The sequence below is a fragment of the Balaenoptera acutorostrata genome, chromosome 20 (assembly GCF_949987535.1).
Source record: "Balaenoptera acutorostrata chromosome 20, mBalAcu1.1, whole genome shotgun sequence".
NCBI classification, from domain to species: Eukaryota; Metazoa; Chordata; class Mammalia; order Artiodactyla; family Balaenopteridae; genus Balaenoptera; species Balaenoptera acutorostrata.
The window spans coordinates 39692171-39717656 of NC_080083.1; the positions used below are offsets into that span (position 1 = coordinate 39692171).

Consider the following 25486-nt stretch of genomic DNA (forward strand, 5'->3'; position numbering starts at 1 on the left):
ATCGCCGCCCGCGCCCGCCTGCTTACCGGTAAGCCGGCGGCCCAGATCCCTTACCGCCCTCGGGCCCCCTCGGTCCCGCAGGCCGGGCGCTCCCCCGGGACCCCTGCCGAGTGTCCTCCGCGGGCACCCGGGGACGGCTGAGGGGCGGCGGCCCGGCGCGGGCAGGGCTGAGGCGTCCCGCAGGCCACGTGTCCCCGCGGTAGCGGCGGGCGGGCGCGGGAGCCACGTGGCCTCCGGGCCGGGGTCCGGGCCCCCTCGCGGCCTGTGTGAACGCGGCCGCGACGCCCTGACCGCACCTGCCGCCCGCAGGACCATGGCCCACGCGGAGCGCACCTTCATCGCCATCAAGCCCGACGGCGTGCAGCGCGGCCTGATGGGCGAGATCATCAAGCGCTTCGAGCAGAAGGGATTCCGCCTTGTGGCCATGAAGTTCCTTCAGGTGACGCGCCCCGCTCCCCTACCCCCGCGGCGGCGAGGTCGCGGGTGGTTTTCCTTCCCCGCAGCGCCGATCCGCGTGTCTTTTCCTAGTCGGAGTCCCCCTTGGCTGATTTCGGACCCGCGAATACCCCATTGCTTTGGGCCTCCAACCCCCACCCCCCAACCCAGGGCGCCACGGGCCCGCTTGACCCTTCCCCGAGGCCCGGGGGGACAGACGCCCTTGGAAGGGTAAGCGGAGGTGACGTGACTCAGGCTCCGGGGCTGCTTCCTTCCCGCGGCTGCGACGGGCAGTGGGCCGCAGGGGGGCAGCAGGGAGTGGAGGAGGTCTGCGCCCCGGGCCCACGCAGGTCCACCCAGGCACAGGATGGAGGCTGGAATCCTTTTGTGCTTCAGCTTGCAACTCTGAGATGATTGAGGTCTTAGGTGGGGTGTGCCTTACTCTGCCCTTTCTCTGCAGGCTCTCTTTGGCATAGGGCAGTAACTTTATCTTCCACATTAAATTTGGGGTACAGATCTGGACCTTAGGGGATAAGTACCTAAGAACTTAAACCAAGCTTTCTCAGTTAACGTCTGAAATGTTTAAAAGGGCATTGGGAATGGGCCAGAGGGTTTGATATGACCTCTGTCTGGCATATTTCCTTTGATTGCAGCCAACACTTAACTCCCTAACCACCTCTTTCTAAGGATTATAACATCCGTCAGGTCATTGACATGAGGGTGTCTTCATGATCAGAACAATCTTTCCGCTAAGATAGCATCAGTTTCATGGTTTGGATGGGTTTTTTTTTTTTTTTTAAATACACACGTTATGAATGTGAGCTAAAATACACACCCAGACTTTTAGAGAACCTACCATGTTACTGGCGGGGGGGCGGGCGGGTTCTGAGGATGGGATAGAGCCGTATTTGAGCCTTTCTAGTTTACTTCCTAATTGGTACCTCCTCTTCAATGCCAGGCCTCTGAGGAACTCCTGAAGCAGCACTACATTGACCTGAAAGACCGCCCATTCTTCCCAGGGCTGGTGAAGTACATGAACTCAGGGCCGATTGTGGCCATGGTACGTGCTTGTGGTGGAGGAGAGGGAACCAAGGAAAGTAACGGCTTATAGGTAACTGAGTTTGCTCAGTGTCTTCATGTTCCTTTTTAGACATCTTCCGCAGATACTCCAAATTCCTTGTTTTACAAAGGCAGCCTGCTGGAGTGAGTTAGTTTACAGAGCAACTGGGAACTTGGGAGGAAAAAGGAAGCGAGAATCAGAACGTAAAGAGTTCTCTGTGATCCTGTGCTAGAAATGAACTGGTCTATTTCTTCCTGTGGCATTAATGGCCAATTGGAAATGAAGTGAATAGAGGTAGAGGGTATAATAGAGAGTTAATAAAATTGTTGGGAAAGAAGCCCTACTTCCTTTTCCCTGAGGGTGACCTTTTCTTCTTTCTGCTTTTCCCTGGAATACATTTTCCCCTTTCATGTCAGTCTTTGCCATGTCTTGCTCTAACAGTCTTCTGCGATGCCCTTCCCACTGATCCTGTTCCAGTCTGGTCACTTTTCTTTACCCTTTCACCACTATTTTTTTAGAGTTTGTGGCTGCATAAGGATTCTTCAGTCTTGTTAACCTGTGTCTCAGCCAGAGTGGGAAGCCCCCAAGTTGGGCAGACTTTTTCTCTGTATCCTAGCAATACACTTGGGATGGAGTATTTTATATAGACCCCTACTACTACTGGGGTTGGCTGATAATCATGTCACTGATTGGTCTTACTGATATGTGCTGTTAGGTAGGGGTAAATGTTTGTTTTTAATGGTCCTGAATGGCAGAACTGATGAAATTCCTTTTCCCTACTGTCAAGGTCTGGGAGGGCCTGAATGTAGTGAAGACAGGGAGAGTGATGCTTGGGGAGACCAACCCAGCGGATTCTAAGCCGGGCACCATTCGTGGCGACTTCTGCATTCAAGTTGGCAGGTAAGCTCCAAGGGACACTAATGACTTTTCCTCAAAGCCACTTAACTTGGGTTTAAAACAAACATTTTTGGCATATTCCAATTTTAGAAAAATTTGAACGTTTAAATTAGGTGGTAATTATCACTGGATGAATGCTTTTTTTTTTTTAACATCTTTATTGAAGTATAATTGCTTTGAACGCTTTCTTAAATGGTTACTTCTCTAGGCTACTTAAAATTTTAGCCAAGGCATTGCACAAGGGAGCTGCCTGTGGTATGTCCTTCGTGATAGCAGAAAGTACAGAGAGTGGGGCAAGGAAGGGGTCTAGCCTTGGCTCTGCCCTTTGTATCCAAGGGTGTGTCACTTTTAGCCTTTTTGGTTCGCTCACTCATCAGAATCTCTACAAAAATTTTTATAGTTATGAGACTCAAATGGAATAAAGGGATTGTCAATAAGCGTGAATGTTTTGATTGGACTTTGCAAATTAGTGTTGTAAGAAAATACAGCAGAAATGGCCGTGATAATGAATACGTCACATCTAGTTTGGGTTTTGGTCTGGGTATTCCTATATTTTTCAAAATTTGAGAAGTAATGTTTTGTGGCAATCTTGGGTACAAGCACTGTTTTGAAAATTTAGAAGCATAATAAAGTTGAACCAAAAGTGATGCTTTTGGGGCTTCCCTGGTGGCGCAGTGGTTAAAAATCCACCTGCTAATGCAGGGGACACGGGTTCGAGCCCTGGTCCGGGAAGATCCCACATTAAAAAAAAAAAAAAAAAAAAAAAAAAAAGTGATGCTTTTGGATTAAGTACTTTTATAGTTTTATAGTTGCTTTTAAGAGGAGATACTTGGGGGTGGTCAGCTGCTTCAAGGAGCAACTGGCTGAAAAGGTCTTCAGTGACTGTCCTTTGCTTTATCCATTAAACAGACTTTTGTACTTTAAAATGTGGTAACTAGAAATTGTTCCCCTTCTTAGGAACATCATTCATGGCAGTGATTCAGTAAAAAGTGCTGAGAAAGAAATCAGCCTGTGGTTTAAGCCTGAAGAACTGGTTGAGTACAAGTCTTGTGCTTTTGACTGGATATATGAATAAGAGGTGGACGGAGCATCAGTCCCCTCTGGCAGCACCTGATGTGTCCCTGGGCACAGCTCTTCATTCCACTAACTTGGAAGCAGTAGGATGGATGTTTCTTTCCTAAAGTATATCTACCAATAAAGCCTTTGAAAACGGTGTGCAGCCTCTGGTGATTGATTACTGGTTACTAAGCTGGAGGACGTGACTTGGTTCCCTGGCTATCGTAGTGTTATCCAGAACAAATTAATCCTGCTTGTTATGGAAAAATGATTTAATCCTTCTCAGCACCTGGTATACTTCCAGACCCTAGGAGGGAAAGCAGTGAGGCTGAAGAGGACAAGTGTGGCACTGGTTGCGTATCTGAGGAAACTAATAAGGAAATAATGAACATAATAAAGATCTCAACCACTTTAGCTGATGTAGAAATGCACATTTCTGTACAAAGAATTTGTTGAAACTTGGTAGAATGAAACAGACTAGTCAAGTTGTCCAGATTTACATTCTTGTTGATTGCAAATTGGGCAAGTTACGAATGAGGAAATGGAAGCCTAAGGACACCTGTTAAGGTGAGGATGATACCATGGCAATGCAGGATTAAATGAAACAATGCATGTAAAGCAGTTAACCTAGTGCCTGGCCCATAGCTGGTACACAAATATTCCCTGCAACCCTACCTCCCTTCTTATTCTCTACCCTGGGATGCGATATTTATCATGCCTATTTCCTGGGCTAGTAGTAAGTGGTTACAAAATCCATATTGCCTGTTAATTTTGCTGGATTGGTACAGTTGTAAAATGATGCCAAAGAGCACCTATCAATATACATTATAACTGTCACCTGGAGTCTGCCTTAAAAACGAGATTATAGAAATATGTGCATTTATGAATACCTGTTTTCTTAGGAAACTGGTGAAAGCTTTTCATGCCACTTCCATATAAACGACTCAACACTACGTTTTGTTTTGTTTTTTTTGGCCACATGGCTTTGCAGGATCTCAGTTCCCCGACCAGGGATTGAACCCGGGCCACAGCAGTGAAAGCCCAGAATCCTAACCACTAGGCCACCAGGGAACGCCCTCAACATTACGTTTTTTTATGCACATTGCTATACTATAAGACAATGACAAACACATCAACAGCTTGGTACAAAGTGTCAGGATTCTAATTTCAAGTCAACGATTGACAAGAAATTTAACATTTTCTAGATTATTTTTTAGTTTCAAATGAATCTCATGTTTATATATGCTACATGCTTTCACTACATTAAGTGGCAATTATTGAAATTAGATCCTGGGGCAGGCCTGGGGTCTGCATTTTAGTGTGGAGGTGCCCACCCCGGATCCACATGCACAGTAGCTAAGGTACCTGTAATCAGCAGCAGCAGTTATTATGTATAGGCTTACTCTGTGCCAGGGATGTTCTAAGAACTTCACATACATGAATTCATTTAATGTTCACAACTCTTAGGAAGTTGGTACTAGTATCCTATTTTATAATAGGAAACTGAGTCAAGTTACAGAGCTTAACAAGTGAAGGAGTCAAGTTCCAATGCAAGCAGCTGGCTTTAGACTCTGCTCTTGGCCACTGTGCTTTACTACCTTTATAAAGTTTTCCAAGTGACATGATAAAGTCATGAGTTTGGAGGGTGATGAAGTCAAATTTGGAGTGGTGAGAGCTGAGAGGAAGGATATGAATGTTAGGACTTAATTTGGTAGAACTGAATGAGGAAGGGTAGGCTATGGTGAGGACAAAAGCACTGCCTCTGGAGTTAGGTTGGGTTTTGGACCTAATCCTATATACCAGGTGGGTGTGTGAAAGTGGACAACTAATTCAGAACATTTTATGCTTTCGTAAAACTGTATTTTAAACATATAATAAATGCATTTTTAAAAATGCATTACTTTTTATATAATTATTTGTTGTTAATAGGCAAGCCCTGCTTTGGCCTGCTTGTGAGGCTTGGAATTTTTTTTTTTTTTTTTTTAAAGAGAGCGGTTGCTTGAGGATAAACAGCTAGTTTTTTAAAAATTAATTAATTAATTAATTAATGGCTGTGTTGGGTCTTCGTTTCTGTGCAAGGGCTTTCTCTAGTTGTGGCAAGCGGGGGCCACTCTTCATCACGGTGCGCGGGCCTGCCTCTCTTGTTGCGGAGCACAGGCTCAGTAATTGTGGCTCATAGGCCCAGCTGTTCCACGGCATGTGGGATCTTCCCAGACCAGGGCTCGAACCTATGTCCGCTGCATTGGCAGGCAGATTCTCAACCACTGCGCCATCAGGGAAGCCCGAGGCTTGGGATTCTTAACAGGCCAAAAAGGGATGTTAACCTAGCCTCAGTAAGAGTGCAGAAAGGAAATAGTTGCTGTTTTCCCCGTCTCACAAGGCTGGATAAACAACACAGTGCTAAAGTTACTTGTTTTGGGGAAACATTTGTTCCTCTTAAAACATGGGCATAAAGCACTTTAGGGAACTAGTTTCCCAAGAGGCGCGTAACAGTTTAAAGAAGAATGTATATGTCAAAGCTCAGGATAGTAACTGAGGCCAACCTGGGAATTCCAATTTACTAGGGCAACTGTTTTCAAGCCATTTAAGGTAGGAAGCAGGTTAGAAATTAGGTTCTGTTTTTCTTGGAATGTGTTATATTTTTCTAAAGTGATGAAATTAACTCCTAAAGATACCCAATCCATCTCATTGCTATCTAACATCCATAAAATTCTCTACAAACTGCTTATGCAGTGAAAGTTGGATAATTTCCCACAGAGTCAACTGTTGATAAAGGAGGGTGTCTGCGTTCCCTCTTAATGTAAACAGCAAGAGCAAGCTGGGATAATTGATTTACATCCTATGAACCTTGTTGCTGAGGTTAATGGAGCTGGAAAAAAAAAAAAGTCTCCTAGCAATCATGCCAACCCTGAAACACCATGTTCTGACTAAAGTGATTTAATTTCCCCACAAGGGGTCCGCACTCACCCCTCCTGTGGTTTTTGCCTATTCCCGCCAAGTGAGATCCTGGCTCAAATGCAACTATGGCATATATAGTCCCATATATATATATATCCACCCATATTCTCTTCCTCTCGTCAGCCAGCAGTAAATTCTTCCTCATTCGTGCTGGCTTACCTTATGAGAGTACAGGTTCTGTGAGGGAGGAACTGATCTGACTTTCCCAGGGGCCTTCGACTGCTTATAGGAGGCGCTCAAGGGACTTCCCTGGCCGTCCAATGGTTAAGACTCCGTGCTTCCACTGCAGGGGGTGCAGGTTCAATCCCTGGTTGGGGAACTAGGATCCTGCATGCTGCGTGGCGCGGCCAAAAAAATAAATAAAGAAGAAAAAGGCGGCACTCAATATTTTGAATAAAAAAGGAAATCCCTCAAATACCAAAGCATATTAAAGAATTGCTCATATACAACTTAACTTTAACATTTTATTTTGTGTAAAAAAGGGCAAATTTAGTGAATTATTTTCATCTTGTACACAAAGTTATAATTTTAATGCTTTTCACATCCATGCTGAAAATTTGCAATTTGGTAAAAATGAAAGGAACATAAATTTCTCCAAAGGAATTTTTCACGCCATTATATACACTTTACGAGAAAGTTTCAAACACTTTCTCAATGATCACAAGTTACCAAGAAAATAAAAGATTAAATTTGTACAGATATTGATCTATTTATCAAATACATACAGAAATGATGTAAAAACCTTATGCAGTTTACTTTGACCTCTGTCCTCAAAAGATTTGCCCAGGGACAGATACTTTTCTTTTGTATAAATGACTGTGGCTTTATTTAAAATATGAAAATCAAAGGAAGAAACCCAGTTTAATCACAGTATTTTTAAAATCCCTTCCCAATAGTAAAGGATCATTACCAAATATATAGCACCATAATACAAATATTGATGGGAGAGGGTATTCACATCACACAAAATTAATAATAATAAAAACAAACAAACACTGAAAACCCGTGTTAGTATCCGTAGAATAAGAAGTTGATAACAGCTTTAGCTTTCCTCATACACAGCCAGGAAAAGGTTAAAGAGTTTAAACTACCAAAAATCCCCAAATAATCCTAACAGGAAAAAAAACAAAAGAAACCCAAGGTCAGCAGTACATTTGAACTGTAGAAGAGAATGGGGCTACTGAGTTGTACACTTGGAGTTGTGGCTAAGACATAAATCTCCTCTGCATCAACTCATTTTCTGTTCATCGGCAGCAGGGAGTTAGAGTCTGAACAATGAAGAGGGCTTCAGATTGTGTTTATTCGGTAGGAAGTCCTTACCAACATTTAACGTTGGTCATGGGATTAAGACACGAAACACTTCATAAATACGTGGGAAATCTGAAAACACTCAGAGCCTGGCTTTGCTGTAGAACTGGAAGCTTATAAAACCTGGCTACAAATGAGCATTTCACAGAACTAATTACCAGGCTCCAAATCAAATCCCTCCTGGTTTATTCAGTTCCCTATAGAGCCCCTAAGCCCAGGGTACTGTTAGAGCACACGATACAGCTGGCTTCTTGTGTCCATATCATGGAATCGGAGTCCTGGGTTTAATTCACTAAGCCTGAGAATAAAGATTGTTGTAACCCTTGCTTTTTGGAAGTCTTCCAGGCTTTAAGTTTACAGGAAGATTCTTAAAAGTTAAAGATTTGGGAAGTGTGAGGATGTCACATTTACAGTAGGTCCCTCTCAGTAATGTTGTTTAAGATAAATATCCAGTAATTTAACAGCTGAATTCACATATATCTGACACATGAGAATCAACTTGGCGTTGATATGATCTGCATTTATGCCCCTAAAGAGTCAGTATTAAGAAATGTTGACATGCGATTCCATACATTCTTACACTATAAAGTAACAAATTTTACTTCCAGTAGCAACTACAAAACCTTATGATATTAACCCCTCTTGCATAGAATGAGGTAAACCTGTGCATATTACCAATGCTATTATTCCCAAAAGTAGAGCAATATTTTAGAAAATAAATTGCTGGTTTTTAATGTTCTATGCATTTTAAAATTCAAACAAAAAAATCTTACCTAAAATGGTCTCCTGGGGCTTTCCATTAACATTTTTTAAAGCATTCCATAGGCTGAAGGACTGTAGAGGTTAATCATTTTGATTAATTTCTAATTAGCCCTACCTATATTCCAGAGGAGATGGTCAATATTACCACTCTGAAGAGGCCAGGCTAAGACCCAGAAGCACTTCTAGAACAGATGCAAGTAATTCCTGAGAGTTTAGTTTATGAACCTCACTGGTAAATGCTAAAGCTCTCTCATTCAGTCACAACTCAGAAAGTCAAAAAATGCAGAGAGCAAACCTTTCACCAATTTACCCTTATATCCTTTTTTCAAAGGAAGCCATGTGAATTTTAAAATAGGGAATGTTCAAAATGGTCCAAATCCGTTATTATTGTTAAAATTCTGAATAGAGTTAAAGACAATTCATACTAATTATATATATATATATGGAATTTTAAGAAAATTAAATTCTCTTTCAAATTAGTTTTCTAACAAATCCAGGATAGTTAAAAGCAGAGCTGGAATGATTTTGAAATCTAAACTTATCTTGGCTTTAAACAACTGTTAATTTGATTCTCCTGGTAATACAGAACATGTGTTTTGGGGTGTGGTTATACCAAGTATTATCTCACAGATGGAGAGAAATGGCAGAGAACTGATGAGAATCCCTTTTGTGGGGTATTTTTTAGTAAGGAAAATAAAATAAACTTAGGACAATATTGCATTTTCCCCAACCCCTCAACATGTAGACTGAGATCTTGCATATCTTGTCAACCATTCCAGTTTAACACTTTAGTGTTAGGATAATTTTACTCATTTCTTAATTAAAAGAGAACATATAAAAGTATCCAAAAAAAAAAAAAAAAGTATCCAGAGTTCTTCCAGTTTCATACAGAACTCCAAAGAAATTTTCACAGAATGAAAAACATTTCTGTACAAATATTTAAAATGGGCTGCAATAAAATGCCAACAAGCAGAATTAATTACCCTTCCGTGATCTATGTGGTGATGCGCTCTCCATGGGGTGGGGACGGGGGGGATGTTCAGTTGCATATTCTGCAGCAGAGGAAGCTGGAGATGTGACTGGCCTAACTTCCAAAATCCCAAAATCTCCCAACAGGTACCAAAAAGGTTCATTTGTAATGACAGTTCATTTGCATTTACAACTATATCCTTCTTAAATCATTTCCTTCAATCCTGCTACCTAAACTTTAATCTTACCAAAAAAGTTAGAATTTCAGTTCTTGTTAACAATGCACATAAATCCAAACTTGGAAAATATTACAAAATTCTTTCAAAAGCTTCAAATACAACACAAAAATTGTCCATCTTTATAAATTGAAAAATTTCCCCCCACAGCTAAAATAGTTTCCCTACCCACTTGAAAAATCTGGAACTGAAATTTTCTATGTTTAGCAAAATGTCCCAGTAGAATAGCCTCGCTGTACAGCTGGATTGATTATAAATCAGTCCTGTGTAAAATTCTTTCCCTCCCACCCTCAGTTTCTGAGCAACCTCAGGGCTCTTGTTTGATGTAGAAGTTGGCAGAGCCATTGCTTTCCTGATCAGATGCTCCTTGGAGGAAATTATAATCCTCTCCATCTATCAACTCCTCCTTCAGCTGCAATGTAGTCACTGCAAGAAATAAATGTACAAGATGTTATTAAGTCTTTCTAGAATATTCAGATTGCTTCATGTTCCACCAGCTTCACAGTTAATAAGGCTTCTTCATGTCTTCAATAACTCTTAAAACTAACCCCCCCGAAGGAAGAGCATTTAATTAATTTTAATTTTCAAAGTATATTCGTAGTTAAGAAGAGTTCCAAAACGGAACAATACTGCAAATTGGGCACTGCACAAATGGACACTGTCAATGAAATGTTGAAGGTAATAGTGATCACTAATTTGACTAGAATGATTAGAATTTTTCTCATGATTAAGTACTCACTTTTATGTCAATGTCTACATAAACAGCATATTTCTTGGATAGTTCTGAATGTAAGTAACACAACAAATGACTTTAATATGTTATTATCTCCAAGGAGTACCTAAAGACTCCCTTCATAAAAAAGATATAAATCTGATAATATTAAACACCTGTATTAAAACTAAAATCAAGAAAAACTTAAGTAATCATTTTAGGTAAAATAAAAATTGATTGACATCAGCAACGTGAAAATCCTTGGTATAAAAAACAGCTAACTTTGGGAATTCCCTGGTGGTCCAGTGGTTGGGACTCTGCACTTTCAATGCCAAGGGCACGGGTTCAATCCCAGATCGGGGAACTAAGATCCTGCAAGCTGTGCAGTGAGGCCAAAAAAGAAAACAAAAACAAAAACAGCTAACATTACCAATGGGATCACGTAACAGTAGTACTACCTGTCTGAGTTCTTATCTGAAGACTTCTTTTTTAATTAAAACAAACAACAGTATAGGCAGTCCTCAATTTATGAACAGGTCATGTTCCAATAGGTCTTTATTTTTATGGACAACTGTTTTTCAGTTTCCAGTATTTTCAGTGGGGTTTAGGTTTCTTGGTAGCCACTGAAGTCATGCTAGTCATAATTTTTAGTGACAGGAGGGCTCTTCTTAATGCATGGACAAGCAAGAAGAAAAAGAGGAATGTTTTCTTTGCTGGTCCCAGCACTGGTCTTAGGCAAAAGTTTAGGCTGTTTAATTCTGAGATTTTCCTATCTCTTTTTAAAAACATCTCTTAAGTTACCTCAGTGCAGTTAGCCAGTAATTTCAGGCTGCCCTAAATCCTTTCCCTGAAGCCCACCCTCTACCTCCTACAGAACACCTCCCTTCAAAAAAATTACTTTCCTACTTTTTAAGTGAAAATGATCTCAGCTAGGTGTTAAACAAACACTAGTCTCAGTAACTGCCAACCTCTCAGAGATGTATTCGAGTTTCTTAAAAAGTTACTGTTTAACCAAAATTGAGTTGGTAAAGTTTCAAATAATTTCAAGAACAGGTGACCTTTTATGCTTGTATTCTCACTGGAATCTAATCCCATGGTGAGTAATGCTAACTTTCTTCTTCAATTTCTTCAGCACAGAGATCTGTTAAGTCAGAGGTCACAAACTGGGCTTTTCCCTCCCTCACCTCTGCCCTGTGGTTCTTTTAAATTGACTGAATATTCTGTAACAGGAGATTCCATATAAAACCATGAAAAGTAGGGAGACTTGGTAACATAAGACTAGCATTCTTGAAGGGCTATTAACAGTGGGAACCGATATAGCCTAAGGCCTCCCTCTGCACAACTTGTGACTCTCAGGCTGGCTGCTCAGCCACTGAGTAACCACCTGTCTGCTTCCTGCAGGGACTGTCTCCAAAGGAAAGGTGAAATTTTTTTATTTCTTTTTTTACGGCTCTTTTCATAACAATTGGAGTGAGAGGATGAAGATATATATGGAATGTAAATTGGGAACTGCTTATACAGGGGGAAAAAGGTCAATTTATGAGAAGAATTAGGACTCAGAGTATTTAGATGAGTAGTAAGCCAACTAAGTTTCATGAAACAGTAACACCACGTGGAACAATATTAAAATGGCTACTTTTAAAGTCAAATAGTGATAGAAAAATACTTCGTGTCTTGATTTTAGTTTCAAAAATAATGGTCTTTGACATCTTATTTAATAATTTAAAGAATAATCTTTTGGGGCTTCCCTGGTGGCGCAGTCGTTAAGAATCCGCCTGCCAATGCCTGGGACACGGGTTCGAGCCCAGGTCTGGGAAGATCCCACATGCCGCGGAGCAACTAAGCCCATGCGCCACAACTACTGAGCCTGTGCTCTAGGGCCTGCGAGCCACAAGTACTGAGCCCGCGTGACTAGAGCCTGTGCTCCGCTACAAGAGAAGCCACCGCAATGAGAAGCCCGCGCGCGGCAACGAAGACCCAACACAGCCAAAAATAAATAAAATTAAAAAAAAAAAAAAAAAGAATAATCTTTTGCAATAACGCTAATTCATTTTATTTTACTTTGGTACTTGTTTTGGTAATGGTGTTAAAAAATTTAATAGCCCAAAGACTGAAAAGTGAATACACTATGCCTACAATAATAGCAAAACACATACCAATCAGACTGCTGAAAGGTAAAGCAAACATGACTGTGTTTGCTTTCTTTAAAAAATCCTTTAAAAAAATTAGTTAATATGATAAAAATGCTTTTATGGAGGATATCAAACATATAAGTTATCCTTCAAATCAAACCAACATGCATTGTTAAGGACATTTGAACAATACCATGAAAATAAACACATGGAAAAGGAAAGAAACCCCAAATTTCATTAAAGGTGCAGTACCCACAATAAAAGGTTGATTAAAATAATATCTTGTTATATGATGATCAGATGGCTAAATGAATGAGAAAAGAATTACTGTGCTTCAAGACCAAACATGTTCCATTCAAACAGATGCTTTTTGGGTTTTTTTAAATGTAAGAAAAGTAAATTGAAATTCTAAAGCACATCCTGAAACCATTTGCACTTATTATTAACAACAAAGTTCTGGATTATGCTTCTACTCATGTTAAAATATGGAAACAATGTTCTTAAAAAAAAGTAACTCAAGATAAAGGTGGAACAGTCACTCAGATGTGTAATGTTCTAATGCAAAGTTTCAGTGTTTTCAAGGAACCTAAAATAAAGCCTGTCCGGTATCTTCACACTTATCATTTCTCCTTTACAGGCCTTATTCTCAATGAATGATGGATGAAATAAAATAGATCCTGTGGCTGATGTCACTTTCTACACAAATGCATTTTCTTGGCTCTGTTTTTAAAAAGAAGTACTTTGCTGACTTTAATCACTAACATTTCAGAAGACACTCTAACAGAAATCACATTCTCCTAGTTAGAAGTCCATAAATAATAAATTCCCTCAATAGCTAAACAAACCGTAGCTTTCAGAGAGTTAAGACAGCAACATAGTCCCTACATAGTTTCACCACAGTAAAATCACACTAAATCCCACAAGATGTGCCCCTAGCTCAGAAGACACACACGATAGACACTAGTGGAAAGGGAAGTCACTTAGGAGGCCTTGTAGGTTCCATCCTGTATGCCTACTCCAAGTTCCTGGGTTTTGCCAATCCTAAAAGTCAAGTTCTCTCACAAAACGTGACACACGCCTTCAAAATCAGTCTAATGTTTAAAGAAAATATATCTAAAATGCAATAAAAATTCAAACATATTCAGAGCTCACAATATCTATAGTTAATTACTTAGGTTACAGAAAACTTTCACAATAACAAGTACAAAAAGAAAAAAGTTACAAAGACAAGAAAAGAAGTTGAAAGGCTCTTTAGACATTTGAAGGTATTTCCATAAAAGAGCAGATAAACTTGCATTTTCAGTCCTAATCCATTTCTTATACAAAAGAGGTATAGTAATTTTCTCTAGATATAAAGATACGAGTGATCTTCAGAGAAACAGACTAGGAAGGATCAAGATCACCTAATACACTGTTTAAGAAGGCAAAAGCTAAAGAACACATTTTAAAATGGGAAAAAAAAGGCTGATGACAACTTCAGGTGCAAAAATATTAGCAAACAGAGGAATGAGAAGAAAATAGAGCTGGGTGCTAAGTCCCATCATGGTTTTCAACATATAAAAGGCATTTTAAAGACTGCAAATTAGGTAAACAATTGTTTAAAAGCAATAGTTAGGATATGGCATAACATATGCCAAGGTAGATACAACTTCAGCTTTGGGGCTGTTTGATCTGTACTCATGTCTAAGATTCATCATATGCAAGTGAAGCCTCTGACATTCTACGGTAACATGTTTGTTCTTAGCAATTACAAAGGGCAGTCTTCCTTATACTCTACCAGCTTAGCCTAACCAATTCAATTCAAATTAAATGTCATTTACTTACTTAATCACTGTACATATATAAACATGAAATTATAGAAATAAATTTCACTCAAATTCAATACCAAAATTATACAGGTATTATATTTCCAAATCCATGTTATTCAACTAAGATTGTGGTAAATGTTACTACCAGAACCAAAATCACACAGGAATACAAAACACATCCTGTCTACTGAGTGAGACGCTATGGAATGCTATGAACAAAGCCTCATTTTTGGATCTGATTAATCAGATTGCTCCCTTATGGCATATTTCTCCCTCAGGTCAAGTCACGTAGAATTCTGCAATGCAAAACGTTCAACCATTTTAACGAAACCATGAAACAGTACAAGTTGTCTCACAATTCCATAAACTGAAATCACAGCTTTACCTGAATTTGAAGCTCAAAAGTGGCTTGTAACAAAATAAAAATCCTTCCCTGATTACTCATTTTAGTGAAGTGACTACCAAAGACTAATGAAAATGAATTTTTTAGTTGAAAGAAAAAGAAAAATTTAATGTCAGCATCTGTCATGCCAGACCATGCTTCTGTCTCCCACCACCCTAACCCAGACTTTGACCCTCTGCAGTACCTGAGGTGCTGATGTGACCAATTACCTGTTTTGAGGCTGGGATTGAACTCTCGGCTAGTGCGGGGAGGTGGGAAGGCCTCCGGGGCAGTCTGTGCTGGAAGGGTTCGATATGGAGGAGGAGTCAACTCTTCGCCACCAGAGAAGCTCCTCCGTACCCCACCTGTCATGGGCAGGCTCGACAAACTGACAGGCTTCTTCCCAAATGGCATCTTCCTCTCTAAATATCAAGTTAAACTAAAGTAAGCTTTTACTTACATGTGTGGTAAGAAAACCGCATCATAACTAGGAAAGGTTGTGCTGCATAGGATACTCTGAAAAGAGAACCAACTATGCAAGGTTTGTATTTCTGAAAACAAGGTGTGTGTGTGTGTGTGTGTGTGTGTGCGTGCGTGCGTGTGCGCTTGTTGGGGAGTGGATGACGGGGGAGATTATTTCTAGTCTCTCAGTCTGGTAATCCTGGTTCCTGACTCTCTAATCAATTTAAAACAAAACAAAGCAAAATGAACTACAGAGAGCATCGAGTGTGGAGAATAGCTGGCTAATTACCTTCAAAAAAATTTTAGCTTGAGGGGGACTGACAACCCAATGGCAGAGAGGGGTTTTTGTTTTTTGTTTTTAAATGATGTTACCTGAAGAGAGCTTTATACTTTTTTTTTGAAGGTACTTTTCAGTCCATTATCTCTCAAGTCTTTTTTTGTTTTTTTTTTAACTTTGGGTTTATTTATTTATTTATTTATGGCTGGGTTGGATCTTCGTTTCTGTGCGAGGGCTTTCTCTAGTTGCGGCAAGTGGGGGCCACCCTTCATCGCGGTGCGCGGGCCTCTCATTATCGCGGCCTCTCTTGTTGCGGAGCACAGGCTCCAGATGCGCAGGCTCAGTAATTGTGGCTCACGGGCCTAGTTGCTCCGCGGCATGTGGGATCTTCCCAGACCAGGGCTCGAACCCAAGTTCCCTGCATTGGCAGGCGGATTCTCAACCACTGCGCCACCAGGGAAGCCCAGCAGAGAGGGTTTTAAAACCCTACTTGTAGGCATTTCACTGCCCATATAAGCCCAAACAAACACTGTCCTTCAGGGAGAAATCAAACAGTTTAATTAATGAATTATACGAGTGGCAGGATTTTACTGATATGAAACCTAACTTTTGGTTTATAATTCACTCTTTTAGAAAACAATTATAATTCTTATTCTGAAAAGCAGTTCTAAAATTTAAATGTTTGTTGCCTGCAATTTCTTCAGCAATCTAATTTCTTTTGAAACACCCTTTGGTTACGGTTTCATAAGCACACATAAGCTTTCAAAGACTTACACAATGCTTTTACCAACAACAAAAAAATAAGCTTTGCAAATACTGAACAACCAAGCATACTGCATTAATTTGATTGAAAGCTGAAGGATACTTACATATCTTTGTGACTAAAAATTATATCTGTTTTCTTCCAGAGTTTACAAATGACTCAGGCAAGAGCAATCAGAAATTATCCTTTGCAAAATCAGAACTAAAAGACAAATCTAAGTTAGACAGTATTCTTATGTAAAATGATCTGGAAACCAAGCTCCTATGAGTACACATTCAACTCTCAACTGCCAAACCAAAATCACTTGCAGCATTCATTTAGACGAAAAAGTCTAATGTACTACACACTTGGAGGTAAAAATGCAAGGAGAACCTCCAACTCTCTACTACTTACGATAGCCCCTGAAGATGGTACAGAAATTAGTGCTGGTTTTCCTGCTCTAGAATTACTAAGCCTTGAGGAAAAAAAGGCTTTTCAGATTGGACAGATCATGCGCACACAACAATCTATATGATTCCCTCGACAGAACATCACCCTTATTTTTCAGAAGCACTAGTTAATAGTTATCCCTTTGCAGCATGAACACAGCTAATTAAAAAATAGGCTAGAACCCGCGCACCACAACGAAGAGTAGTCCCCTGCTCGCCGCAACTAGAGAAAGCCAATCAACTGTCTAGTTCTGTAAAAAATAAGCCCTACCAATGAACACACTGATGGATGATTTTAGGTACAAAAAGACCAAAGAGCCATAAGATGAAACAACAGAGCCAGAATATAATAATCTGTAGACAAACTTAAAAACAAATAAAAGGTTTTGTGGCCTATCTGACTGATACAAATCTGCATGCAATGGATGACTTAGGTTCCTGGACCCTAACTTCTTTCTTATTTTGGTAAGTAAAGTTTTGTGGAAAAATTTCTAATAAATTATTTGCTGAGTAATGTGAAAAAATAAAAGGAACAGTGTCCTTACAATGAAGACTGCTTCTTCATTCACAAAGCACTACAATTCCTTATCCTCAATTCCAAAATTCAAAGTTTTTTTTGGCAAAACTTTGGCAACAAAATCAGACCTCACTTGGTGATACTATTTATAATCTTTATTTGGCCCATTAAATGTAACTATTTATACATATTTTGCTTCAAAAAATGCTGCAGAGTCTGCAAGGGGAGTTACATAATATATGCTACACACTCTGTACTTCTTTTCTAAAATCCAAAAAATTCTAAATTCCAAAACACATTTGGTCTCTAGGATTTCTAATAAGGGACTGTGAGTCCCTAGTTCTTTTCTTTTCTATGTCCAAAGGACAATTTAAAGGCATTAGAGGGACTTGCCTGGTGGCGCAGTGGTTAAGAATCCACCTGCCAATGCAGGGGCCATGGGTTCGATCCCTGGTCCGGGAAGATCCCACATGCCGCGTAGCAAGTAGGCCCGTGCACCACAACTACTGAGCCTGCGCTCTAGAGCCCACAAGCCACAACTACTGAGCCCGCGTGCCACAACTACTGAAGCCTGCGTGCCTAGAGCCTGTGATCCACAACGAGAGAAGCCACCGCAGTGAGAAGCCCGCGCACCGCAACGAAAAGTAGTCCCCTGCTCATCGCAACTAGAGAAAGCCCGCGCATAGCAATGAAGACCCGATGCAGCCAAAAATAAATAAAATAAATAAATAAAATAAAATAAAGGCATTAGAGATGATGTCATAATATTGAGTTATCAAAATGTTAAAGAACAAATTACATTTTTAGCTAAATTCATTTCTTCAGCTAATCCAGAAATCTGATAATGTTAAATGTCACTAAAAACTGGGATAGTGATATCATCACTTCATTAATTTCACATTCTTCCCATGTCCCTAGCCCATTAATTCAAAATAATTAAGCCCCATAAACCATAAACAAATCATGTAAGTGTCACACTGAGGAGGTATGTGAACTGTGTATATGATGCTCAGAAATTCGTCCTAAAAGATATGTCATAAAGTCACTGAGTAATAAAAAGCATACTTAAATTCGACACATTGCAAAGAAAATTCTGAAACCTCATAATAATAATAAATAAAAAGTGAAAAGACAAGCCAAAGCAGCCTGTCTTAGAGAAAGCTTAGTGATCACGTCTGCTATGGTTAGTCCACTGACATGAAGTTACTACGTGACTTCTTGCTAATCAGTTCCAGATAAGTGGGAAATCACTTTGATCTACCTGGTCTGGCAATGTTCTCTAGAGTTCTTTTAGGTGAATATCAAACATGGTAAGCAGCCAGTCAGCAAAATAATTCTTGGTCTGCGGGAGGCTTATGTCCATAATATAAAAGAGAGGGTAAGAGACAGGCCTGATGGTTATCTCTATTGTGAAGCTGACTTGGGTTTCATGTGGGGAGGAAACTAAAGCACCACTGCAGTGGCTGCTAGAAGCCCCCACTGAAAAAACAATAAACATCAACTATAATCAAACGTGTGAAGGTATATTTGATTCTTCACGCTGTTTCAGTCTCTTGGTTGTTAATGAGACAGATTAGCACTTACTTGAACATATGGCAAGTCAGTTGGAAAAATCTGTTTTAGTTTTAATCCTCTAACGTACCTTTTACTTTTAAAAAAATCTTTAAGTAAAAATAATCTTATCTCAGAATGAAATAGTCCATGACAGGTTTCATGAAGAGAAAAATCTGTAGTTTTCTATGGGGTGGGGGAGGGAGATTTTAAAAGAATCAGAGCTATCAATATATTTTATATTATTTTGGCTATTAATGTCAGTAATCATTCATTGTAAGGTAAAATATAATATAGACAGCATATTGAAAAAGATTTTCTTAAGCCTGATTGTGTTAGCTATCAACTTGAATTTTTTTTTTTTAACTTGAATTTCTTACAAGTATCATTCTAGAAAGAGAGTTTTGGTTTATAAGAAGGATGGGTTTATTAGTCTCCAAGTCTATTGTAAGCATCAAGCATCTGCTTTTACAGTTTTTTTAATAAAAAATTTAAAAAAAAAGGATTAATTTTCAGAAGGTTTACATATTACTTCAAGAATCATTCACAGACTATTCTTTACCATATATCAAATATTATGGTAATAATTTTTCCTGTCAATCAAAGATAAGTGCTTCTCATTATTGAAAAGGTTTGCCTTTTATGGCATACTGCACCTTTAAGCATAATACAGAATGCACAGTTATCAGCTCTCACAAGGGATACCATTTCTGTGCAACAATACCAAGACCCCAGTTGGCTGACAAGTTAGGAAATGTATATAAACACCACGTGGTGACCCACTTTTCTTATGTCCTTTGTATTGCTGGGACTTAGCCTTTTTCTTCTGTTTTGATGAACCTGATTGGCTTTCTCTTGATGCTGAAAAATAAGAGAGGAAAATTGATACCAAATAATTGCTTACAACTCTAGATACAACTTAGATGAACTATCTTCACCAAAACCATGACGTTTATACAAGTACATGATGCTTTGAAAATAAGGGTACTTGTTCCTGCAAAACCATGAAGCTCAATACCAGACAGATTCCATTATTTATTCAATAAGCACTTATTATATATCAATAAATTTTAGCCTGTAACTTTAAACTCATTAAAGGAAGTCTAGCTTAATTTGGTGAGTGCTCTTAATGTTGTGTTTCTATAGTCATTAAGCAACTGACTATTGAGTTCACACTGCCATGGTACACATGGTCTGATTCTGTGATATTGTTGTTGAGTCTTAAGATCTTACCTGGCAACCAATCAGACATAGGTATATTCTTGTCCTGTGAGCTCACAAGATGATTTATGTGAGATAGTCCTCGGAGAATTGCTGATTTTTACAAAAGGACACCTTTTCTGTATACCAACTTACACTGTGATGCTGGAGGCTGTAGTTGATATCCAGTTAATTGACACCACCCTACAGGATAGAGGTCAGGGGACTCACAGTCTACCCACTGATCATATTCTTCTTCCCATCCATCAAAATGTATCCTCAAGAGACGATGAATAATTCGAGTCACTGTGGCTACACATATTAACCGTGGCTCCATGAGATCTACTGCTTCTAATTTCATTCCTACGCGAAACCCGTGATTTGGAACATCCTAACGTGGAGAAGCAAAATAGTGACACTGGTAAGAAGAAGAATGCATAACTCTACTAACACTAAGAAAGACAAAAGAGAAGTAACATGACCAATTAACAATTTAGACCAAGAAAATCCCAAATAATTAATTACTGAAACATATGAAGGTGAAGCATAGACGAACTAGTTAGGAAATGTATTCGTTCCTATTTTACTCAGATTAAAAATGAAACAAAGCTTGGAAACAAGCTTCAATGCCTATGTAAAGGAAATACATATATTGTTTTACTAATATATATTTGTTTATATTAATCTCCACTAAGAAATTCTAACATAAGGCAAAGACATTTAGATCAACAATGATTTGCATTTGTGAAGCATCAAAAAAAATCCACATAAGTATTATGCTATCTTTTAAATTTACCTTATTAAATAGTTTTACTGGTGCTGCAATGGAGCCAGTTTCCCTGAGGTAGTCAAACCATTTAAAAGGAAGTTTTGTGTAACCTGAAAAACACAACTGGTTTAACTAGGAGTTCACCTAAAATTAGTGTAATATTAAAATGTAGACATAAAGTAATTCAGAGCACACTACAATCTCAAGTGCTAATGCTGTACAGTACAATAGTTCCTCCTTGTTATACGGATTTTCTTCTCTTTCTAGGCAGAAACAGGTGCGCCCATTTATTCTAATGCCAAAGTAACTCTCCTCTCCTCAGTGTATAAGAACTACAGACTTTTGCTTTTCAATCCTAGGCTTCGAACAGTCTAATATTTAATATTTTTTCAGTAATATTTTTCTTTCTTTGTAAGAAAGAACACTGGCTGGGCAAATACTATTTTTATAGTCTTCCGTTTTGGCTTTTCTCCTTCTTAAGAGAAAAATCCAAGTCTCAGATATTGAAATTAGGAAAGTCCCTGGTTAAGCCATATGAGCTATTTAAGGGTATGTAATCTTTTAAAAAGTCACATGGTAATCATTTTTATCTTTTAATTTTTTTTGGCCACACCACTTGGCTTGTGGGATCTTACTTCCCCCACCAGGGATCGAACCAGGGCCTCGGCAGTGAAAGCCCCGAGTCCTAACCACTGGACCGCCAGGGAATCCCCTCATATGGTAATCTAAAGATGAAAACTTGCTTTCTCTCAAAGGCTGAAGTATCTATTTTTTTAAAAAGTTCATGTATGCAGTAGCTCTTTGAGCCTACATCAACATCTCAACAGGGCTTGAGAATACCAATTCTTATTATAAAATGTACGGATGCTTAGGGAAAATTCTACACCAATGTAATTTATTAAAGCTACCTAGGATACAGTTACTTATGTTTTCAGAGCACCCCCCGGCTCTTGTTATGTACGCATGTTTATATATACATATACACACATACTATATTTTCATACAGCAAGAAATCTAGGGCTGTGGTAAATGTTGTAAACAGGTACCATGTAAAAGGAAAGCAAGGATGAAAATCCAGTGTATATATTAGGAAGAAGTACCTCTGGGTGGAGTAAGTTCAATCATGTTAATTTCACAGAAACCAACAGGGAAAATAGAAGGGGAGGTTGCATGATAACAGAACCAGTCAGATCCATCTGCTGCTTCTGAGCCATCGATCCCAATCATCAGGAATCCATCAGCCAGCACCTTTTAAATTAACAGAATTCCAAGTATTTAAAATTAGGTAACCACAATGTTCACTGCAGCACTATTTACAGTAGCCAGGACATGGAAGCAACCTAAATGTCCACTGACAGATGAATGGATAAAGAAGTTGTGGCACATATATACAATGGAATATTACTCAGCCATAAAAAGGAACAAAACTGAGTTATTTGTAGTGAGGTGGATGGACCTAGAGTCTGTCATACATAATGAAGTAAGTCAGAGAGAGGAAAACAAATACCGGATGCTAACGCACATATATGGAAAAAAATGGTACTGATGAACCTAGTGGCAGGGCAGGAATAAAGATGCAGACGTAGAGAACGGACTTCAGGACATGGAGGTGGGGGGAAGGGGAAGCTGGGACGAAGTGAGAGAGTAGCAGTGACATATATACACTACCAAATGTAAAATGGATGGCTAGTGGGAAGCACAGGGAGATCAGCTCGATGCTTTGTGACCACCTAGAGGGGTGGGATAGGGAGGGTAGGAGGGAGGCTCAAGAGGGAGGGGATATGGGGATATATGTATACATATAGCTGATTCACTTTGTTGTACAGCAGAAACACAACATTGTAAAGCAATTATACTCCAATAAAGATGTAAAAAAAAAAATTAGGTACCACTATTTTAAAAATGATCCTTTAAGTGACATTCTAAAAGAAAGGAAAATCTATTACATAAAGATCTCTTAAAAGTGAAAAATGTTTCTTTATTTAATTATCTTAAATAACTGAAATTATAATGAAAAAAATCTGTGTAAGTTCTAGTGTGTTCCAGAAATAACAGCATGGTTACATAGAAGTGATTTCAGAGGTCTAGGGAAAACAGTACCTCTGCCAATGGCCAAGGCTGTCTGCTGCTGTGGCGTGATGAAAGTGGGCTGAGTGCTCTTTTACGATTTAACTATCTAGTCTCAGCTAAGCTTTAAATCTTACTCAGTAATAACTTTATTTCCTTCTGATCTATCACATAGAGAAGTTTTTCTAAACCTTTTCCACCTTCCTCCAGCTCCAGCTTTACCTCTCATGCTCTGGATGATCGTGCTCCTCTATCACAGAAACTACGTGAGGGGCCTCACAGTCCATCCTTTGCACCTCAAATTGTTGTAAGTAGTAGTCCTTTCTTTGCCCCTCAAGACAAACTTCTCCATCTTGACCCACTGTCACTGGTACCTTGCTCCTAACACACCATCTCTTATACTCTAATGTCTCCCAATTCCCATTACATTAAAAATATTTTATTTTGAAACAGTTCACACTTACAGAAAAGATACAAGAATAGTACAATGAATTCCTATATACTCTTCACCCAGAGACTCAATTCAAGTTCTATACTATGTAACTCCTTGAAGTCTGACTTCTGTCCTGACCCTACTAAACTGCTAAACTCACCGATGACCTCCTAGTTTGTCAAATCCAGTGCCTTTTTTCCAACACTTCAGCCTCCCTTGCAGTATCCCATACCAGTTGACTACTCAATTTTTTGAAACATTTATGCCCATACTCTCATTACATACAGTCTACTGGTCCATCTTCTCACCTCTGTGTTCATTCGTTCACATTATTTTGGTGGCCACCCTTTCACTTTCAACTCTTGTTTCTGATTTTAGCCCTTTTCTTTTGTTTTCATGATGGCATCCACTCTTCAATGGTTGACTTTTATGCCAACAATTTCTCAAGTTTTATCATGAGTTTGTCACCCTCCCAGTGTCTCAGTCCTGCATTTTACCTGCATGCTGAACATATTCTCTGAGAGTTAGTACCGGGCATCAAACCAACAACTTCCTTCTCCTGCTCCTTTCAAAGGCAATCAATCACTGGGTCCCCACAGCTCTCCCTAAACATTCAGTCCCTTTATCCTTGCCATTAACTAACTCTCTCTCCATTATGTTGTTTGATATCATTGCTTTCAGCCTTCCTCTATGGACATCTCCCCTCTTACACAGTTAGACTTTCCTTTGGTATGACCTCTGTTCATTCCAGAAACCTTTACCAACTTATCCTGTTCATAAAGAAAACTCAAACAGCCTGACCAAGCATTAAAGACTGCATAATCTAATTCCACATCATCTTTTTGTCTTTGCCTGCAGGTTCCTTTCTCCTAGTTATTTCTACTATATTGGATATGTACACTAACTTTCTCTTCAACCTTAACAGCTCTAAGACCTCTGGAAAGGACTACCTCCACTCACATGGGATTTCTCCCTTTCTAAATACAGCTGACTGGATCAGGGGTTAGTATTCAACCTTCAGAGGACCAGGCCAAAGGCTGGGCTCAGTTGTTTAGATTCTCTCTCAGTAATTAGAATTAACAGACACAGAGATAGTAGTCAAGCCATCGGTCGGAGCTGGCACTGAAAGGTTGTGATACAGACAGGGACAGGGGCTACCATGTGCAGACTGAGTGAGCAGGACACCAACAGAGAGAGAGTGAAAGAAGAGTGGTGCAGACAGAGCACAGGTGGACTAAAGAGGCCCCCGAGAGGTGGAGGATGACACTAAGCTTATGCCTTCCCAGGTCGCATCCCTGTGTCCCTGCATGTCTGTGAGCGTGCCCACTGCAACCTTAGAGTAACTTTCCTAGAGCCCACTTGAGCGGGTTTCTGTTCCTTATAAACAAAAAGCCTGGTCCAGAATATTCAAAGCAACTTGTTTGATGTGTACTGTGTGTGACCCACTCTCCATTTCCTAAATGTGGCCTGTACTTTCCACTCTTGATGCTTTTGTGCATATTCACTTTCCATGGCACAATTTCCTCCTGCGTCTCTGCTTGGCAGAGTTTTTCCCATCCTTCGAGACAAAGTTTTCAAATGTCCTCTCTTCCATAAAGCTTTCCCTGATTCCTCTGAGAAGATGTGACCTCTTCTTTATTTGAATTCCAACAGTACTTGTACCTTTCTTAGATCATAGTTGATCTTGTATGTTAAACTTATTTTCATACATCTTATCTTGTTCTACAAGACTGTACGCTTCTTAAAAGTCCAAACCAAACCTAGCATGGCAAGAATTCATAAAGTATTTTCTGAGTGAAGCTGGGTGTTCTACTCGCTGGACGCTTGTTTTCCTTTCACATGGAGTATGCCACAATGGCGCTGGTTCCCAAACCTGGCTGATTTTCAGAATTACCGAGAGAATTTTTTATTTTCTTTCTTTTTTAAACAAATACAGATATCTGGGCAATAATTCTTGTGATTCTGATTGAGTAGGTCTGGAGTAGGTCATGGAAATCTATGTTTTAAATAGTACCAGGTGGTTTGGATCACTAGTTAGGTGAAGAAGAAGAACAAGGGTTTGGAGCCTGTCTGGTCTAGCTGTGTGACCTGAACACAAGTGTTTGGGACATGGCAGCCATCACAACTGTGTTTTTTTTTTTTTATCACAACTGTTTTTAATTCTTCTGGCTTAAGGCTTAAAACTGTGTTGAAATGCAAATCACAATTTAGTTACACCTTTATGTAAGCAGATTCTGGATCAATGGTTCTTAACCTTGGTTGTACCTGAGAATCACCTGGGGACTTAAAAAAAAAAAAAACAAC

At 39.5% G+C, this 25486-nt stretch overlaps 2 protein-coding genes across 21 annotated transcripts in view; one reads left to right on the forward strand and one right to left on the reverse strand.

The window, feature by feature from the left end:
- The first annotated feature begins 6 nt into the window (after positions 1 to 6).
- On the forward strand, positions 7 to 3605 carry LOC103011051 (nucleoside diphosphate kinase B). The gene is made up of 5 exons (XM_057536851.1): positions 7 to 28; positions 310 to 439; positions 1394 to 1495; positions 2283 to 2395; positions 3350 to 3605. Exons 2-5 carry the CDS (start codon positions 314 to 316, stop codon positions 3465 to 3467), a joined length of 459 nt encoding a protein of 152 aa, XP_057392834.1. The 5' UTR covers positions 7 to 28; positions 310 to 313; the 3' UTR covers positions 3468 to 3605.
- A 3251-nt stretch (positions 3606 to 6856) lies between these two features.
- MBTD1 (mbt domain containing 1) overlaps positions 6857 to 25486 on the reverse strand; it is a 70812-nt gene continuing 52182 nt past the window's right edge. For 17 of the 20 annotated variants that reach the window (XM_057535508.1, XM_057535503.1, XM_057535505.1 and 14 more), the window contains 6 exons: positions 21783 to 21930; positions 20710 to 20792; positions 20070 to 20304; positions 19497 to 19574; positions 14946 to 15137; positions 6857 to 10107 (listed from right to left, as the gene is read on the reverse strand). In XM_057535508.1, coding sequence (XP_057391491.1) covers positions 9989 to 10107; positions 14946 to 15137; positions 19497 to 19574; positions 20070 to 20304; positions 20710 to 20792; positions 21783 to 21930 — 855 coding nt within the window. In that variant the 3' untranslated portion in view covers positions 6857 to 9988. Of the gene's footprint in view, positions 10108 to 14945; positions 15138 to 19496; positions 19575 to 19946; positions 20305 to 20709; positions 20793 to 21782; positions 21931 to 25486 lie in introns of those variants that run through there. The other 3 variants (XM_007176500.2, XM_007176497.2, XR_450494.2) reach the window with 2 other exon arrangements.

Coding starts and splice junctions, on each gene's coding strand:
- LOC103011051 (XM_057536851.1), top strand. CDS start 314: ATGGCCCACGCGGAGCGCACCTTCATCGCCATCAAGCCCGACGGCGTG. Junction 440..1,393: donor TGGCCATGAAGTTCCTTCAG/GTGACGCGCCCC, acceptor CTTCAATGCCAG/GCCTCTGAGGAACTCCTGAA. Junction 1,496..2,282: donor CAGGGCCGATTGTGGCCATG/GTACGTGCTTGT, acceptor CCTACTGTCAAG/GTCTGGGAGGGCCTGAATGT.